General features: G+C 41.6%; 1 protein-coding gene across 1 annotated transcript; it reads right to left on the reverse strand.

Annotated features, from left to right (window-relative positions):
- Positions 1-4,925: 4,925 nt before the first annotated feature.
- On the reverse strand, positions 4,926-12,903 carry fjx1 (four-jointed box kinase 1). The gene has a single exon (XM_048607235.1). It carries the CDS (start codon positions 12,475-12,477, stop codon positions 11,401-11,403), a length of 1,077 nt encoding a protein of 358 aa, XP_048463192.1. The 5' UTR covers positions 12,478-12,903; the 3' UTR covers positions 4,926-11,400.
- Positions 12,904-13,863: the final 960 nt, after the last annotated feature.

Consider the following 13,863-nt stretch of genomic DNA (forward strand, 5'->3'; position numbering starts at 1 on the left):
CGAGTCACTGCCTGCTGTCTCAAGACACTAACTCAATACTATGCAATTTAATTTTGCATATTAATCACTTATGTGGACTTTGTCGTAAGCCTTCTGAAAATCCATATAAACCACGTTCCAGATTCTCCTGGTCAACTCTACTAGTTACACCCTCGAAGAATTCCAGTAGATTTGTAAAACATGATTTCCCTTTAGTAAATCCATGCTCAGTGTCTGATTCTATCTCTGTTTTCTAAGTGCTCTGCTATAAAATACTTGATAATGGACTCTAGCATCTTCCCCATGACTGATGTTCAACTCATTGGTCAATAATTCCATTTTCTCTCTATCTCCCTTTTAATCTGCCATTCACTACTGTCCAATCTGTTGGAATTGTTTCAGAGTCTAAAGAATCTTGGAAGATAAACACCACTATTTCCAGGGCCACTTCCTTAAGTACTCTAGGATATGGATTATCAGACCCTGGGGATTTATTAGCTTTCAATCCTATCAATTTCTCTAGCACCATTTTTTTGCCAAAGGAAGAACGAATGAGAGATCAATGCAGTAAAAGGTAAAGGGCTGCTCTCTCATTAGAGAGAGAACTGGTGGTCAGTTACCCTGAGGGTCACCATGCCTTTGGCGAGGGCAGATGTAAAGGAGAGTCTTTCAGTGGTAACCTCAGACAGTGTGGGAGTTGAACCCATGTTGTGCCGTCCAGCCAACTGAGTTAACAGACCCCCGATCAATGCAACGGAATCTCCTGACAACACTGGTTTGACAGCCAAGATAGCAGTAAATATGTGCTGCCAGGGAAATAGTCAGACCAGTCAGCAGAAGTTCTGTTAGGGTGTGCACAAGTCTTTTCATTCTGGACAGTTGAGCATCCTCTATGTGAAGTCCCCAGGATGCTGGGTTTAAATATCTCTACAGTCTGAACCATTGTGCACAATTTCATTGGAAGGTTTTGTTTTTTAAAAAAATCATTCATGATGTATGGATATTGCTGGCATTTATTGCCTATTCCTAACTACCTTTGAGAAGATATTGTTGAGCCGTCTTTTTGAATACAACTGAATGGCTTGTTCAGATATTTCAGATGCAAATAAATCTCAAGCACATTGTGGGTCTGGAGTCAAGTGGTGGATGAACCAAATAAGAATACCACTGAGAGATAGCAAGAACTGCAGATGCTGGAATTGGAGTCAGAGTCAATACAGTGTGGAGTTGGAGGAACACAGCAGGTCAGGGAGCATCAGAGGAGCTGAAAAGTCAATGTATCGGGTCTACACCCTTTATCAGGATGGGGAGAGGAAAGAGAGCTTGGAAATAAATACTGGGGTGCGGGGTTGGGGGAAGGTTGGCGGGATGGTGATAGGTGAATGCAGGTAGGGGGTAATGGATATTGATCAGTGGGAAGGGTGGGTAGATAGGTGGGGAAGAAGATGGACAGGTTGCTTCAGGTCAAGAAGGCGGGTAAGAGGGGGAGGGTTGGACATGGGATAAGGCTGAGGGGGTGGGGTGGGGAGATTTGAAGCTGGTGAATTCTATGTTGAGGCCATTGGGCTATAAATTCCCAAGGCAGAATATGAGGTGTTGATCCTCCAGTTTGGGCATTGCATCATTGTAACACTGGAGGAGGCCCAGGATGGACGTGTCACCAAGGGAGTGGGAGGGGGAGTTAAAATGTTTGGCAACTGGAAGGTGTTGTTGATTATAGCATTGACAGCGCAGATGCTCTGTGAACTGGTCACTGAGTCTGCTCTCGGTCTTACCGATGTGAAGGAGACCACAATGGGAGCAATGGATATAGTAAACCAGGTTGGAGGATGTACAGGTGAATCCCTGTCGGATTTAGAAAGACTGTCTGGGGCCTTGGACAGAGGTGAGGGGGAGGTGTAGGGGAAGGTGCAACATGTCTTGTGGTTGCAGGGAAAGGTACCGGGTGTGGTGGGGTTGGTGGGGAGTGTGGAGCTGATGAGGGAGTTGTGGAGTTAGCAGTCTCTACAAAGGCAGATAGGGGTGGAAGGGAAATATCTCTTTGGTAGTGGGGTCGGATTGCAGGTGGCGAAAGTGGCAGAGGATGATGCGCTGGATACGGAGGTTGGCAGGGTGGTACTGAACAGCACTGATGTTCTTCATTAAAGGACATCAGTGAACTAAATGTATTTTTCTAACTATCTGGTTGTTACATAGATACAGTTATTGGTACAGCATTGTTATAATTTATATAAATTCCCCACTTGCCATGAGAGATATCTGAACTCATATCACCGAACCATTAGATCAGCCCTGTGAGTAGTCTTTTGGAATAAGCACTATTCTGTCCTGGCTACGGTGCATCTAGCATTTCCAAATATATGGTCATTGGAGATCCTTGTTAAAAAGGGACGTAAAAATCAACTTGTGGGTCCACTGCAGCAGAGCTAGCAGGTGGCTCTGCTCTTCAGTGAACTGGCATCTTTGTTGTCCTATTCCCTGCTTTAGCCATTGCACAACTGTTTCTCCACATGAAGACCCTTCTTCTAGCTTGAAGTATAGGGCATACACAACGCCAACCTCACAGCTTCTGCTTGCAAGGTTCAGAGCTATTAACTCACTTCTTCTTGAAGACTTGGCCCCCTTTTCCTGATTGGCAGATGGAAATCAAAGTGAATATCAGAACTCCGAGGGGCTTCCTCCCAAGATTAACAGATTTCCATTTGTAACAATATCTAGCTTGCCCATTTTATTCAATGAGACAGAAAGAAGTGAAATGGCATAAAGTGGGGCCCTTAGAACTGAGAAGTAATGTCAATTCCCACTATATTCTGAGTGGTTCCTTGTCGGGAAAGTGTTGGATACAATTATTAAGGAAATAACAGGAGAACTTTCAGAAAATCATAATCTAATCAAGCAGAATCAGCATGGATTCATAAAAGGGAAATTATATCTGACTAATTTATTGGTGTTTTTTGAGTATGTGTTGTATTTGACCTTCCAGAAGACATTCGAGATACCCCACAAAGGGTTAGGTCATATGAGCCGCGATGTTGGAGGTAGTATATTGACATGGATACAGAATTGGCTTATGGGCAGGAATTAGTAAGTGGAGATATGGGGTTCTTTTTTATATTAGCAACCTGTGACACATGGGGGTTCCACACAGTGCTGAAACCACAACTATTTACAATATATATTAATGACTGAGAGGAAGGATGTGAATGTTCTGTAGCCAATTTTACAGACAACAGAAAAATAGGCGGAGAGGAAAGTTATATGAATAATTTACAGAGTGACATTGATAGATTAAGTAACTGGGCAAGTTTGGAAGGAAGAATATTATTTAAATGGAGAAAAGATGCAGTAAGCTGCCATGCAGTGACTTTGGGGATAATTGTACATGAAACACAGAAAGCTAGCATGCAGGTGCAGCAGATAAACAGGAAGGCTAATGGAATGTTAGCCCTCATTTCAAGGGGGTTAGAGTATAAGAGTAGGGAAGTCTGACTGAAACTATACAAGGTGCTGATGAGACCACATCTGGAGTACCGTGAGCAGTTTTGGTACCCTTTTAAGGAAATATATCGTTTCATGAGAGGAAGTTCAGAGAAGGTTCACTAGAATGATCCCCAGAATGAAGGGATTGTCTTCATGTGGTCCCACCAGCAGTCGAAGCCTTCTGAAATCAGTGGGCACTGCAGGGGCTAGAGTGCATCATTAGTCTGGATGACATCATTTTGATTTAGTAAGGTCTATATATTTCCATTTGACTTTTTCCAATTGTGTATGATTTTGATTTGGTACCACTAAGAGGGATGTTTCACTATTATTTACTTTTGAACTCCCTGAAAGAATCAAAGGAGATTTATTCTGTGTTTTCACCCCTTCTGCTAACAGGTTAACAGCTAAACAGTTAAACAGCTTGGGACAGTACTCACTGGAGTTTAGAAGAATTAGAGGTGATCTCATTGAAACATATAAGTCTTAAGGGGCTTGACAGGGTAAATGCTGAAAGGATATTACCCCTCAAAAGAGTTTAGAATCAGAGGGTAGAGTCTCAAAATAACAGGGTGCAATTTAAGACTGACATGAGGGTCGTGAGGCTTTGGAATTCTTTGCCACAGGGAACCGTGGCAGCAGAATCCATGTGTATTTTTAAGGTTGAAGTGGTTGGATTCTTGATCAGTCAGGGAATCAAGGGTTACAGAGAAATGTTAAGAAAGTGGATGTAAGGAATGTCGGATCAACCATGATCCATTGAATGGTGGAGCAGACTCAAGGCACTGATAGGCCTATTTCTGTTCCTATATATTATGTCTTCTGGAGATCTGCTGACATAATATGTCATGTTTGCGTCTTGTGCATCCTTACACATTCATTGTAGTTCATCTGCAACCGCTGTGATGGCCTTTATCCAACGACACTTAGATTGGTCCCTCTTTCTGTTACCTTCTTCTTTACCCACTAGGAAAGATCTGTGGTTTTTCAGCTCTTATTGAATGATTGAAATAATGATTTTTTTTAAAAGTTATTTTTGCTTTTGCAAATTCAAGCACTTTTCATTTCTCTGATAATGAATTTAGCAGCAGAATGGACCATATAAAAGACGCCACGTTACAAATCATGAAGCCTCCGTAAATAGCACCAAATCTGCAATTGCTATCACCAAAAGTGCAAGTGCAGAAGCATGGGAACCACCACTTGCAAGTTTCCCTCCAAGTCACTTATCATCCTGACTTGGAACTAGGTTGCTGTTCTTTCAGTACAACTGCTCAAAATCCTGGAAACTTCCTGTCCCCTTACAGCACTAAGGATGTATCAACGCCAGATAGTCTGCAGCAGTCCCTGCCACCTTCTCAAAAGACAGTTAGGGATAAGCAACAAATACTGGCCTTCCTATGGTTCTCAAATCCTTTGATCAAATAAATTAGAATCAATGTCAACAAAGTTCAAAATGACGAAAGGAGTGGGCAAATATTTTATTTTTATGCATAACATTTTTAAGTTTGATAATGCCTTCCAATATCTTAATACAATAGTTCAGACATCCTTTAGAACATATTAACAAAATATAAGGTGCATTAGAGAGATGTTGTACATTTGTGAATAATAAACAAAAATTTCACTTTTCCACTGGACATCAAATGGCCACTGCAGAAATTTAAATAAAAGTTATACACTTCCACAGACTTCAAGTATAAATGGCTCGTCATTAAAGAAAGGGCTTAATGCTGTGCAATATGTGGATACACTGGTAAAAGACATGATATCTCAGCTACACATTGTGGAATCCACCACACTCTCAGTCTGTGTAAAATGACCTGGAGACTTCAACATTGAAGTGAAGAAGGACTTTCAACAGCCATCATGCATTAGTGACATCTGAGCACTATTTTGAGTAAAATTATAAACATCACACTTTAACATTATTTCACCAGAAATAACAAACATCAAAAAAAACTTCCCATTATGTTCATGATGTCGCTAACATAGTGATCCCAGAAAATCCTCTAAAAGTGAGATGACACTTTTAGATGTAGTTTGGAGTAACCAAGAGGTGTAGTAGACCTTAGGAATGTTTCAAGGCAGTAAGCACTGTCCCCCAGAGAAGGGCCACAAGTATGGTTCCTAGTACTGGAGAATTGGAAAACTAAGAACTGGAGAAACCCACCTTCTTCAACCTTCAGGGCATGTTCCGGAACTGTAAAAGATTGAAAATGGCGTAAAGTAATTGTGAAATATCAATTCTAGTTGAGCTGTGGAAGTAGGACAAGGAAATACAGTTTTAGGCGATTGATTTTAGAAGATTCTCCTTCATTCAAAAGAATGAAGAACATATGGAATGGATGTTTGGCAGGATGTGATGAAAGAGAACTAAATTGATGAAGCCTTGCACATCATTTCCATCTTGCGCTGTGTGGGCACCTATTCTGCAATGAATCAATAGGGGATAGAATTGGTGTAGTCATACACTGTGCAAACAGTGCATCATCCTGACCATCAGAGGGACAAAAAGCAAATGTATATCACAGAACTAATACACATTTTCAAGATTTAGCCAATAAATTAAAATAAATAGATTCCAATCTGTGGCTAAGTACGCTACATACACACTCCTTGGCTGTTGACGCATGACTTAGTCCTTGCCATAGAACAGTCAGATTCAATTGGAATCTGACTCCATTTTTTAAAATATCTTCACCAAAATAATGTGAGTTGCAATTCCAGAGATTTCACCATGGAAAATTTCGGGCTTGGGTGTGCATCCATCACATCAGCATCTTTGACATTCATTTGAAAGATTTTCTTTTTACTCAGTAACCATCACACTTTAAGTATGCCAGCAAAAGCAATACTAACAACAGTTTTTCAAGAAATAAATGAGCTTGACATTAGTCAAACAGATGTCACTCAATTGCAGTGCATCAGAAAAAGCATGCATTACAAAATCACATCCCACCCCTTCACCCACAATCATTCTTAAAGATATCCACACGACAGATAACTCCTGGTTGTATTTCTGCAAACTGAATAAAGGAGACACATTTATGATTTGTTTATATCTATTAATATGCAAAGCATAATCACAGCTATAGACCATTGAAAAGGTCTGGTTTTTGTGCTGAAAGCTCTATTTAATATGTAATTCTACAGTGTGTGCTCTGCGTGCATTCTTTCATCTGCTCAACAATTTAATCCTCCCACCACTGCACTGTGTGTGTAATTACAGGAAGGATGTATGGATACAGTAAACTACTACATTAGACCACTTATCTGTCCTCTGAATTAGGTGTGAGAAATAGAGAAGGGTGGTGGGGGTGTGGGTGGGGCAGAAGGAATCTGTACTCAGCTAATGTTGCCAAATCCCAGATCTCATCCAGATGCCCACACATACTGCTCCCAAAATACTCATTTTGCATACTCTTTCTAACCAATTTCACTTGCTGTCTCCTTTCACAATACTGAAGAGGGACAATGCAAACTTTTTTGTTTTCCTTATGCTAAGGCGTACACCTAGAGAGAGCTAATTATACCTTGCATGGACAGTTTTTACATGACATTCTGTATGTGAGGAGGGTTTGGAGAGATAGGTAGCAAGTAATAAACAGCAACCATGAGATTTTTTAAAGGGGAAGCATGCATGACAACACCCTTCATAATATTTGTCCTCCCATATTTTCTGCCCTTGCCTATTCTGCTAGTTTGGAGATACACTGAATGAGGTTTAACCAGGATCAACGTTTGCCTTGTGGGAATGCTATGCAAAGATTCATTGTGCAGTCATTGCACTTTACTTGGAAATGATATTAAATTTTAAAAGACACTTAAGTCTCATGTCAAAGTTGGCCAAGGCTGTAGGAATGTATGTTTAAAAATAATGAACAAAATTATCAGGGATCACTGTGCTGTGCATCAAGGTCTCAGCAGGAAATGGATCACTCAGCACAGATTGAGCACTGAATCATAGACACCTGGTATGTATCATTAATACCACACCAGGTAATTTGTGAACCTATTTTGCTACCTGAGAAAATTCCTGAATTTTTTAATAAAGAGATGATAAAATGTTAAGATGAATGGAGCAGTTACCAAGCTATCATGTCAATTAACAGCCTAATTGTCCATACGGTTACACAGTCTACTGCAGTTTTAATGAATATGTTGTAGATTTTAAAATGGAGATGCCCACCTATGCCCCCTCACTCCCAACCATTCATACCCATGGATTTTGATGGAAACTAATTCCAAGCATTAAGTTTAATGGAGAAGTCTGACCTACAAAGTGAGCATGAAATTGTCACTGCTGTTTGCACATGCATTAGTATTTTAGTCTACATTGCACTGTACTTCATAGGGTTGTGACTGGATCTGTTCAAGGTGCCACTTAAGTAGAGGAACTTGCTACATAAATCATCTTCACTCAGGTAGTTTCTGACAGCAATTCTAAAACAAAAATTTCATAATCAAGTGTTGCCTGAGAGATACCAATCTGTACCAATGTAGAGACAGCATCTACTTTTTAACAATTTGAATTGGGTGGCTTTTGAAAAGATGAAGAGTGTCTTTCTCTGTGGTTGACAGTCAATACACAACTGTAAATAGCAAATTGATGATTCCCTGTTCACTTCAAAATCTCATTTTCATTTAGATACGTTGCTTTACTGCCTCATTATTCCTCAACTGCTAATGTCTAACCAGTAGAAATAGCAGATTTAATTAAAATAGCTGGATTATGACTAAAATATAAACCATTAATTTATTAAAATGTCTTTCATTTTCGTTCTAAACTATATGCTTTACAATGTCTTCTTTGAGAAGCAGCATCACTGTACAACAGATGGCTTTCATTTTAGACACAGGTGTTATATAGCCATTTCCTTGGAACCACCTCTGCCTTGAATATCAACACAAAAACATATGGAGCACACTATCAGGCATTTGCCTTGCAACTAGAAAGTGCCTCATTTTCTACTAAGACCATAATCCAGAATGCTGTCATTGAATGTGACTAGATAGGTCACCACCAAATCACCCTTCTTGAACAAAAAAAACTATCAGCACAGTTACAAGCAAGAGGCTTGACCCTGTCATTGGTATTTTAAATGTATTAAAAATGAGTAATGTAGAATGATTGGCTGAATAGTCCGTTTCTGTGTGTAAGCCGATGTAAACACTTTATCCACATGGAGTTGTTACAATTTGTACACTGAAGATGAGCAGGTCAAATTACTGAAGGCTCAAAGCAGCAGTTAATATTTACTCATTTTAAACCAAATGTTTTCATTGTAACATTCTAAATATGATTGACACTGTAAGCATTTCAAAACTATTCTGGACTAATAACTGCCATAGGTATACATAGGCAGCATATTGCAACTTCTGAACTCTTTAGAGAACTCACTTGCCTGCTTGCATGATTCTGACAAATTTGAGTTTACAATGTTTCCAATGGTTAAGTAAATCCTACACATACGAATATTTCCCAAATTAATCAATTAATTTCTGTGAGCATATCAAAGATACTTAATTAACATTCACAGATCACAAGAAGCCATCACAAGCCACGACTTCAGGAACAACAGATGGGATTGTTTACCAGCTCCCCTTAGATAGTACTGGATCCTAATCACAATTAGAACCAAAACTAATTCCGTATCACTGATTCATACAGCATCATAGAAGAATCCTTTGGGGCTTTTGTAAAAACAAAATGCTGTAAAATTTAACCCAGATCCCAACATTTTCCCTGTAATCTTGAAAATGAGTTTCTTTAAGCGGATGGTTAATTGCCTTTTGATAGCTTCTATGGAATTTGCTTCCAATACTCCACTACATATCACAAAAAAATTAACAACTATCTCTGAAAAACATTCTCATTTTCCACTATTTCTTGTGCCAATTCTTTAAAGTGTTAATCCCTGGTTATCAATGCATTTGCATTTAAATAGTATGTATAACTTAGAAAAAACTTCTCAATAATTGTCCCATTTTTAAATCGGACCTAGCCTGTGTTAGGCAGATGCTGGTTTCATGAATAAACTAGGGCTGTTGTAGATAGTGCTTGGTCACATTTCCAAACAGAAATTATTTGGTTTGAGAGAGATCAGCCTCGTCACAGTTATAAACAAAGTCAATTCTGTTTGACACAGTCCAAGCTTCAAATTCAAAAAAGTAGAATATTATTGTGATTCACATAATTTCCAAACTAGGAATTGTTGCAATCTTTTGGATGTATTTAATTATCATTGATCTAATGATATGCACAAAATAACACATCAGTTGCTGCAAGATTCTGAAAGGAAATGTACATTTTCCTATTTTAAATTCTCAATTTATTTCCCACGTTGTTCCATCCCATCTTGATCAGCTTTTTAAAAAATATAATTTATCAAAAAATCAACCTGGGGTATATACGGAATTGTCATTCCATTCCACCTACGTTTCTGAGATGGGCAACTTTTTCTTTGAATTTATGAGATAGCCCCCTTTTATGTGACATTTTAAAATACCAATGCCCAGCACAGAGTCCTTCTTTCATGATCTGACACAGACACTAGCAATTACTTCCTACTATATAGCACAGATGGATCAAGAACAATCGTTTCCTGTCTATCATGTAAAGAGAGAGAAAGGTGGGCTTCAATTGCAATGAATGAGACTAGAACTGATAGTGCTACATTCATACAGTAACTGAATATTTCAATGGTGAATCCAGGCCACTCTATCATCTGAGGTATGAGATTGAGAAATCTGGGAGGAAAATTCAATTTCCTCAAGCTTCAAATGTGCAGTCACAATTCTTAACAGGCAGATGCCTTCATACATCAGAAAAATCACTCTATTTAGGATTGCTGACCAATAATCATTAATGTGGGAATTCAGAATAAGGGGCCTGTAATTTTAAGATAACTAACACACTTAGCAGGGAAATCAGGAAGCACTTTTCTTTACAGTGCTTAGTACAAAGCTGAACCCTCCCCAAAAAAGCTGGGCCAATTAAAAATCTCCATAAAAAAGATTAGCCTTTTTTTGTTAAAAGGTATCGAAGGATATGGCACTAAGGCTGGAATATGTTGATTAGTCCTAATCTAACTGAATGGCAAAACAAGCTTGAAATGCTGAATGGACTATTCCTATTCCTACTTATAAGACTCGACCATCAACAATCTGTAACGTGATATGTATTTTATTTTAAGTTTAAAATGTGTGACTTCACACACAATGGTGAACCTGCATGACTGACACCATCCAGATAATCATCTGCCACTTTATATGCTAGGCATGAGGTAGAACCTGCTGGGAAGCAGCTACATTGCAGTAACTAAAAGAAAACAAGAGTCTGTTTTGTTTAGAGTACACTCCAGAACAATAAATTGATGGTGTATACTCATTTTGAAACTGTACAAGGAAGAATTAAATTTGCAAGTGGTGACACAGGCAAATTGGCAACTCAGAATTGGGGTTGTGTTTAAAATTGGCAGCTGTTTTATGTTACAAATTTCATTTCCAAGGTGTTACAATAAAGCCATTAAAACCGAACATATGTCAGAATAAGAATTTTTACGTACACACAGTTTGAATAAGAATCTCCCAATGGCTTCTCTGATTTTTGTTGTCTCTGGTTCATCATACCAGCCCCAGCTAGCCCACACCCACAGAACAAATGCATCTGCTCAACATAGTGCTTCCAGCCCTCTGCAAATTACAAATTTAGATTTCCTTCTTTCAGGCCAGGAGTTTATCAATCGTCCATAGAATTAGCCAGAGGCATCTCTCAGAATTTTTATCAAGAGCACCTCCTGGTGGTCTATTGGTTAATATTATCCATATGGCTGGAGCACCCTTCCCCGTCAGCAAAGACAATGGGGGTGGGGGGAGGAAATTTAACTCTAATGGGGAACTTGAAACAAAATCTAAAATTTAAACAGCCATGAAAACTTATTTACTATATTTAGCTTTACATTGCAGTATGTGTTTATACAATCGATCAGTTCTGTTTTGCAACATCTGAGCATGTTCTTCAGAAAGGAATCCCATTTGAGAGGCCAGGGGTTCATTTTCCCTATACAGATCTAACAACTGCTGGGCAACATTCTGGGACTTATGCAGCTCAGCGATTTTCCTGGCGGTTTCCTTCCGGAAGATGCAGAGTGTCTTCAGCAGTGATTCGTGATACCGGTCCCACATGGACAGCACTCGGTACCCATGGATCAGTCCCGCCTCGTTGTCGATAAAGACCAGAGCCCCCTTCGCAGTCCGGTGGAGATTGTTGGTCGACCTCTCCATTACCCTGGAGTCCCACTGCAGGCTCAGGAGATTGCTGGCCAGTCTGTCGAAATTGGCGATCAGGTAATCGAAAAGGATGAGGTCTGACCATTGCACAAGCTCTATCAGCTCTTGGCTGGTCACATTGGCGAGATCTTTCAGGCTGGGGTGCAGCGTCCTTCCTTCTGTCCGGAGGGATGGCGGGGTCACCACGTCGCTGAGGTTGCTGATCCACTCAGTAAGACTGACGATGGGTTTATCCGCCCATTGAGAGCCTTGGACATCGCTCCTGACCCCCAACCATTGCTCGGCATTGATACTGACCCTGGACAGGGCCAGGGCCGGCACGTTGTGAATACCCAGGAGCCTGGAGAGATAGAACGAAAGGGTCTCGCCAAGCACCTGGTCGGGGTTGATGCCATACCTGACACAAGCTCTGGTGCCATCTGAGAAGCTGGCCAGCCTGTTGGACAACCTGCCGCAGCCTGGGTCCAAGGAGACGAGCCGGGAGGAGCGGGCTTTCAGCTGCCAGCGCTTGACGTGCAGCTCGGAGAAGCCCGCGGCCAGAGAGCGGTCAAGGCCATCACTCCAGAAAACATCTTGGGAAAGCAACGCCCGGGCCGGGGGCCTCTTCCTCGGCACACCGGGAACCGCGAGCAGAGTTCGCAAACTTTTCGCTCGGCTCGGCGCAGCGGAGGCCGATCCGCCACGGAGAGAGAGCAGAGTCAGGGCGGCCAGCAGGAGCCTCATCCCGGCCAAGCCAGTGAGAGGAGGGGGCTTCACGGTGCGGTCTCCCTGCCCCTCGTCAGTCCCCAAGAGCTCAGCACCTCTTCAGCATGAAAGCTGGGCTCCCAGCTCCTCCTGACCAGCCAGCCATCCTCTTGCATCTCTGTCCGACACAAGGAGAGTTAGTGAAAGAAAGAGGCGAGGGGATAGGCAAAGAGAGGGGGCTGGGAGGTCCAATCGCAGCGCCCGATCCTCTCTCTCTCTTACACAGACAGACACATACCCAGCACTTGCAAAGGCAGCAACTCGGCTCTCGGGCACCGACCGCTTTCTGCTCCCACTGTGCTATTGGAACAGTCACCATGTGGTCGATTGCTGGGACTGCCCCAACTCCCTTTAAAAGAACAGCCAGTCCCGGCTGTGAGAGAAGCGAGGCAAGCTCCCGGGCCAGCGGACGTAGGCACACTATGAAGTGCTCGCATTCAACCCATCGGCCCTCCCCTCCTCCTTCTCAACGGAGTAACCCCTCCTTCAGTTTAACCCTTTGCTGCTCAAACGGTAATCACTCAACGCAGTAACTCCCTCTCCATCTTCTCTGGGTTAACCATCTCACAGAATCCCTACAGTGTGGAAACAGGCCATTCGGCACACACCCAGTCGACACTGAGCCTCCGAGGAGCATACCATAAGCCAACACTATCGCCTACATTTCACGTGGCTAATCCAACTAGCTTTATCATCCCTGGACACTATGGGCAATTTAGCATGGCCAATTCACCTAACCTGCGCATCTTTAGACTGTGGGAGGAAACCGGCACACCTGGACAAAACCCAAGCAGACACGGAGAGAATGTGCAAACTCCACATAGAAATCAAACTATAACTGGGGTCCCTGGTCCTGTGAGACAGCAGTGCTAACCACTAATCAACCATGTCGCTAATCTCTTTCTCCTCCAGGATTAATCCTCTTTCCCACCCATAATTAAACCTCTCTCCCCCCTTCTCAACGAATAAATCCCTCTTCTCTCTTTTCTCCCACATCCTATCCTCATTTTCCCAATTCTTATTCTCACCCATTCTGAAGAAGTCACTGGACCGGAAACGTTAATTCTGCTCTCTCTCCACAGATGCTGCTGGACCTGAGTTTTTTCCAGCAACTTCTGTCTTTTTCTTTCCTCTTTCTGTATCTCTCATTCCCCCCTCCCCCCCCACCCCGAGTTTCTCCTTCCCTCCCTCCCTCTTTTCGCTCACTGTGCAATTTAACGCCCTCATCACTGCTCTGAGTGATCTCGTTCTGTGATGTAAAACCGTTCTTTCTCTGTAGCCTAATATTTTCTGTTCACGAATTCCTATCTGCTCTGTTTTTGATTAAACAGACAGAAGGCTGACAACAGAGCAATGGTCATTTTT

This window comes from Rhincodon typus, chromosome 17 (genome assembly GCF_021869965.1).
Source record: "Rhincodon typus isolate 14 chromosome 17, sRhiTyp1.1, whole genome shotgun sequence".
Lineage (NCBI taxonomy): Eukaryota > Metazoa > Chordata > Chondrichthyes > Orectolobiformes > Rhincodontidae > Rhincodon > Rhincodon typus.

Coding starts and splice junctions, on each gene's coding strand:
- fjx1 (XM_048607235.1), bottom strand. CDS start 12,477: ATGAGGCTCCTGCTGGCCGCCCTGACTCTGCTCTCTCTCCGTGGCGGA.